At 42.9% G+C, this 6,653-nt stretch overlaps 1 protein-coding gene across 2 annotated transcripts in view; it reads left to right on the top strand.

Moving 5' to 3' along the window:
- The window catches only part of orc1 (origin recognition complex, subunit 1), a 30,082-nt gene that overhangs the window by 7,847 nt on the left and 15,582 nt on the right, over positions 1-6,653 (top strand). For both annotated transcript variants that reach the window (XM_019882633.1, XM_019882634.1), the window contains exons 6-10: positions 1,325-1,592; positions 1,983-2,090; positions 2,168-2,396; positions 2,490-2,596; positions 4,557-4,658. In XM_019882633.1, the coding sequence (XP_019738192.1) occupies positions 1,325-1,592; positions 1,983-2,090; positions 2,168-2,396; positions 2,490-2,596; positions 4,557-4,658 (814 nt within the window). The remainder of the gene's footprint in view (positions 1-1,324; positions 1,593-1,982; positions 2,091-2,167; positions 2,397-2,489; positions 2,597-4,556; positions 4,659-6,653) is intronic.

Below are 6,653 nucleotides of genomic sequence, written 5' to 3'. Positions count from 1 at the left end.
CCGACCCTATGCTGAAATTTCATGTTACCGGAAACACACTATATTTTTTGTTTGGCCTTACGACTAAGAGGCTATTTGTGATGAATGTAAAAAATAGATTAGCAACATGTCAGTCAGCACAACTTCAGTTGGTCATGCGGACCCCTCATCAAAGTCACATAACAGCATTCACAGATTTTGGACCTCGGGGCATACACAAGGCGACTGGCATCATTAAGCACCCCGTCCATTTTGGAGAAAATTTAAACTTTGATGTGCATTTTATGGTCGTGAAAATACGGTAATTGGACCCACAGTTGATTCACACCAAGCCGCTTGCCTAAAGCAGATTCAGTCTTCCCAGCTTGGTGCAGGTCTATGATGTTGTGTCTGGTGACCTTTTGGCAGGTCTCTCTTTTTGGCCAAAGTGGAGTTTAGAGTGTGACTGTTTGAGGTTGTGTGCAGGCGACTATTATACTGATAAACAAGTTCAAACAGGTCTCATTGATAGGTAACGGTTGGTGGCAGCCATTTTGCCACCTGCTGTCGACTGAAAATGACATCACAATTACTCAGGGCTCAGGGGTAACAACTAATCATGGATCTGCTTGTGAGGATGTAATGACAAAATTCAGAAAACAGGCCTAGGGCCACCCGTCCCTATACACACAGCGCGTAAGGCACCATGGGGGAGGGGGCGCACAAGATCATTGACTGGGAACGCTCCGACATGCTCTTGATATGTCCATCCTCTCCCCGTCCGATCGATGTCGCCCAAGGATTGGTCAAAAGTTGACAGCCCAGGCAAGAACAATAACAAATTAAGAAAAACATATTTAAGCATCTAAAACAGGCATCCAGTCAAGTGCGTGAAATGCCAAAGCTTTTTGAAAGTAACAACAACGCAACCAACAAACTCCCATTAAAAAGCAGCTTACTGTGGAGTCATTCACACAAGGAAGCACTATGATAAGAAACGGCCACGGCAGAGAGCAATCACCGAAGCGGTTACGTTGCACATTGCGAAAGATATGGTACCCATATACAGTGGAGAAGACTGGGTTTCTCCACTTGCTGAAAACGGAAGACCCCAGGTATGTGCTACCTAGCTGCAACTACTGTATATTGCTGAAATTTCCTTACCTCAGTTTTACAACTGTACTCGTGACAAAATCAGCAGAGTTGGAAGGAATGAAAAGTACAGACCTCAGGTCACACACTTTAGCCGAAATGTGATTTATTGCTCTACGATGCAATATAATGTATACTATGGGTATTATTAAATGTTTGGAGCACAATTGTTTAACATGTTTGACATCTTCTCCCCATATCCTGCTCACTTCAGGTCCGGAGAAGAAGTCACTGCCTTTCAAGGATGCCTTAAGTCAGCTACTCGATGAAGAGTTTGAGTCAGAGGTGGAGTTGGCTCAAAAGTTGTCGACATCTCCCCCTCAATTGCTGCATCCAACCTACAACCTCACACCACGCGGGAAGATGCATACAACACCTGCCAACTCAGATTCTATCTCTCTGAAGCCCTCGCTTGTCATCATGAACAAACTGTCTGTCTATGACATGGACATTGAATCGCAAACCAGAGCTGTTTCATCCTTGTGAGTCAGTCGTTCTATCATATTTGTATTTTATATTTGTATTTCGGTTTTTCACTAATTGCGGCAGGATCCCGCTCCTCCCCTCAAACCAAACAATGACGTTATAACACAAAACCGCTAATGGGCTGGCGTTTATGGAACAAAACGCAGAGCTCTCAAATGTTACAGAATGATTGAGTGAACGCTTGTTACACGCGTCACGCAACGAGATTGTTCCGAATATTAAAAAAAAAAAAAAAAAGAGCCGGCACTGCTGAGACCTTGTTTTATTTTCCCGGTGCTCCCTCTATATATAATAATTGTGTGTGTGTGTGTGTGTGTGTGTGTGTGTGTGTGTGTGTGTGTGTTTGTTTTTATAATATGTTCACTTTTTTGGGTGGATTTCATAAGGACTGAAGTGGACAGTGAGAGCTCTCTAGTCCCGCTAGCTGCCCCAAAACCAAGAACCTCAAAAAGGAAGTCCGCTCAACTAGTGTCCTCTCGGATCAAAAAACAGCTGTGAGTGCAAAAATGAACACTGTTCCGATTTGCAACAGAAATTCTTTAAATATTCAACTTCCTGTCTATGTCATTAGAAATCTTCTGGATGAACAGCAAAACCTGGACTCAGACACAGAAGACGAGCAAGAGTTTGTTCCATCCAATAAGGCGCTGTCTAGTAGTAGTGACGATGATGAAATGATTCATGGTGATGAAAGCGTACAAGTAAAGAAAGGTCGACGGTGTACCGCTGGGACTCTCGTGCCTCGTTCAAAGAAAAACCTGTCGACCACCAGGACATGTCGTAAAACACCAAACAAGAAGGTAAAATAGTATTAAATATACATTTAGTTGGAAATGTGTTGGTAAAATGTTTTCACAGGCTCCTTCACTCATTTCCACTGATCATTTACACAGGGAGCGGCCAATACATCACATACTCCTCGCCTTGGCACCCCCACTATCCCCAGCAGGTTGATCCCAGCCCGCCACCCTGTCAACATATTAGAAGTGGCCAGAACAAGGTAAAAATCTCCTTCCTCGATAAACTGTGACTCCTCAGGCCTCTTTGTTCTTTCTCACTCTGTCGGCGATCCTTTTTTTTTTTTTTTAATGACTTTTGGACAAATTGTACTAATCAGTGAATTTCGTTTCTTTGTCGTTGTGTTTGTGCAGTGACAATTACGACATTATGTTGAATTAAAAAAAACAAAACTAAAAAAAAAACCCACCAGATTTTTGCAGAGATTTATAAAATCCTAATTACCGTATTTTCACGACTATAAGGCGCCATTAAAAGTCTTAAATTTTCTCCAAAATGGACAGGACGCCTTATAATGCGGTGCGTGTTATGTATGCGCCGAGTTCCAAAACCTGACTGAGAGCGCCTGTGTTTATATAGAGAAAAGGTGGACGTGAGTGACGACAGGCATGCGGAAGTCGGCCAATGAGTGAAGGGTGGGCGTGTAAGAGGACGCTAAAGGCACGTCCCTAGCAGGTACCAGTGGTATGTTTTAGCGTGCATGCATGCTACCGTATGCTTCAAGCGAACGCGTTTTTAGCTTGCGTGCATGCATGCCGTATGTTTAAGCTGGCGTATGTTTTACCATGCCTGGCTGCGCCCAATAATACAGTGCATTTTGTGTATGTGTCAAATACAAAAATAGCACCCGTTACTGAGACTGCGCCCAACAATACGGTGCGCCGAATGGTCGTGAAAATACGGTACCTACAAAGGCAATCATGACACATTTCCATAGGGTGACAGCATGAAGACAATAGCCTGAGAAAACCATATACAGTGGTACCTCTACTTACGAAATTAATTGGTTCTGGAAGAAATTTCTTAACTAGAAAATCTAAGTAGACGCGTTTTCCATGTAAATGCCTTAATTTGTTCAAAGCCCCCCCAAAATTCATACATAAATGTTTTCTAATGCATAAAAACGCATAAAAATATATCACAAATACATGTGACAATTAGATTATTGCACAATAAATGAGAGTTGTGCATAATGTAAAAAACGAAGAATAAAGAATAAAAATCATGGTCATTTAACTTTTTTTCGGGGGTTTTTGCCCTCTTTAGTTCATGCCCTCTCTCAGAAGTGTTTTTTGCCTGCCGTTTGGAAAGAACTGATCCAAGGACGTTTGCTTTTGTCGGCTTTAAACAAATGTCCAAGGCAAACATCAGCATAGTGAGCGATCGCCTGACTGGTGAACACGTTTTCTGGGTGATGCACATTTACGTAAAAACGAACGGAACACCTCATGGCCCCCGGGCCGAATGACGAGGACGCTGCATAGACACATACCTATCTATTTAGCTATCTACACACATGGTAGAGGTCCCTCTTCGCCAATGGGATGCCAGGAGATGCTCGGTAATAGCCAATGGCAGAGCAGCTATAAGTATGTTGCGTTCAGGAAACTCGGAGCAGCTAGTAGCAGCCCATCCTGTATTTTTACCTTTCGTATCTTGAAATTTCTTTCGGACCAAGAGGCAGTATTTTCCTGTTAAGGTGTTTCGTAACTTGAAATTTCATATGAAGAGACGTTCGTAAGTAGAGGTACCACTGTATCAGGGATATACAATTCATTTTCCAAAGGGGCCGTGTCTTATGAATTGGAAGGGTTGTTGAGGGCCATGCCTTCCTGTTATCCTCAATTTTGTTGCACAACAATGTCATGTCGATCCATCCTTTGGGTTCCGTGGTTGTTGCGAGGAAGGGATCCTTTTCCATGCGGTGTGATTTTCACAACAGCAACTATTCCAAATCTGGATGTTAAACGCTTTGAATACATTTCATCTTATGTTTTCTCCAGTATTTGGCAAAACCCTTTGCCCTTTGAACCTTTTATTATGTAATTTTGTAATATTGGTTCGTAAAATGCCAGATGGCAAAAAGGCTTACCTTGAGTAAAGGATATCTATTAAAAAGAACTCCACACAAATGTAACTTTATTATTATTTATCTTGTTTAGGTTACACGTGTCATCGGTGCCTGAGTCTCTACCCTGCAGGGAGCAAGAGTTTCAAGACATTTACAGTTTTGTGGAGACCAAAATCATTGATGGCACAGGAGGGTGAGATGACAATCACTTATCGAGCTTTTAATAGGAACAGCAGTAAATGACTTGCTAACCTCTTTGGTTCAAAGAACCTACACTAGAACAGCTGTTTGCTTTTTAACCAGGACACAGCAAAGACAGCACTTACTTGCCAGCAAGTCACGTTTATTTGGATCGCCGTTAGTCACAAAAGAGTCTCAAATGGCTTCAGTTGACAAATATTAGCAGATTCACCAGGCAAGGAAAAACGCAAAACCCCATATGGGTGAGAAAAAAACAACAAAAAAAAAAAAACCATGAGAAGGAACCACAGATGAGATACCCCCCTCCCCCTCCTTCCAAGATGACCATGCTGCAGTGGATGCTGAGTGGGTAACATAATGTGGTGCTTTACGATGTCACCCAGGACGTGTGAGTCCTTTCAATAAGGTGACACACCGCAGGAAGACTCCTTCGTGGAATTGGTTCCTCCTCAAGACCTGACCTAGTTGGTTGATGGGGAATTCTCCATTGTAACGCCTCAACATCAGATTCAGTCATAGTTACCTAGCCCCTTGTCCAAGCAGGAGAGGAGGGGTCAAGAGAGAGGAGAAGCAAATTTAAAACAATAAACCTAAGTCTGAAGTCGAGATGTTTGCATTTCTACTGAGGTAGCAACTCTAATTTCTGCAAGTTGGGCATTCCAGAGTATTGGAGCCCAAATCGAGAATGAGTTTCTAGCCTGCACGCTTCTTTTTGGCTCTCTGAATCATCAAAAGACCAGCGTGTTGACCAGTGGCAGAGAATGTACGGTGTCACTAAGTCAGCAAGATAGGAAGGTGCTAAGCCGTCTAATATTATATGAGTAAGTAACAAAGCCTTAAAATAGCATCTCAAGTGGATTGGAAGCCAGTGCAAGCACCCCATATTGCTGTAATATGAGCTTTGAACTTTGTTTTGTCCTCGCCAGGAGTCATGCTGCAGCATTTTGCAATACTGTAACTGCAGGCTTTTAATACTAGACATGGGAAGACCAGAAAGCAACATGTGACAGTACACTGAGGCGAGATGTAACAATCCATGAATTGTGCGCTGGGTGTCATAGATAGAATGGGAAGGATTTTGCGGAGCGATATTGCAGGGATCTAAGCGAGAGAGTTGAGTCAAATATAATGCAGAGATGTTTTTACGGCTCTACACGGTGCGTCTTCTCTGAGGGGGTGCTCACTCGGCAACTTTGCTGCGGTGCAGCGCCCGGGCTGCCCCAGTAGAGCTTTCACACGTACAAAGTTACACCAGTGTAGCCCCTGAAAACAGCTTAAACCGGAGCAAATTTAACCCTGCTCTAGGAGGTGGTTTAAAAATTTGCTCCGGAGCAAATGCTCGTTTGCGGGGCAGCACCGATGTAAAATGGTACGTGTGAACCCGACATGCATAGATGGCAATTTTCCGCGGATCCGCGGAAATCCGCCATTTTATTTCTTAAATTGATCATTTTTGTGAATCGTCTAAATCCGTTGAGAAAATTTTAGGGGCGGTCAGGTACCTTATCGTCGAGTTTTCATGAGCTCTCCCGAACAGTCTCTCCGTTTTCCGTTTGTAAACAGCCCTGCGATTGGACGTGTATGAAAGCTTCAACTAATCAGATCACTGAAGGCATTATTTGTTGCGGAAGTCTTAGCTCGATTATATACGGCCCAGCAATTGGTTAACTACAAGTGCTTGGACCAATCAAATTGCATGTAACATATTGTTTTACAAGATTCATGGCGGCCTGTTCGTCTCGCAAATTCATTGTTCTGGGATCGTTTTGAGCGGAATTATGAAATTTTTGACGAAAGATCAGGAGTCTTTAATCCTAGAAATTGACTCAAATGTCAAGAATAAATTCCGATTGGACTGGCTTGACAGAAAAGTCACTGTAAAGGTTAAAATTGGTTCCAAGTTCGACGAAGTTACAGAAGCTCTTGGACAATAAGCTTTGACGTAGCAGGCAAAGCTTATTGTGTGTATTGTAGTGACTTAATTAAC

The sequence above is a fragment of the Hippocampus comes genome, unplaced genomic scaffold (assembly GCF_001891065.2).
Source record: "Hippocampus comes isolate QL1 unplaced genomic scaffold, H_comes_QL1_v1.1 scaffold384, whole genome shotgun sequence".
Lineage (NCBI taxonomy): Eukaryota > Metazoa > Chordata > Actinopteri > Syngnathiformes > Syngnathidae > Hippocampus > Hippocampus comes.
The sequence above is the reverse complement of the archived record's forward strand: the minus strand, read 5'-3'. Positions and strand labels throughout refer to the sequence as shown.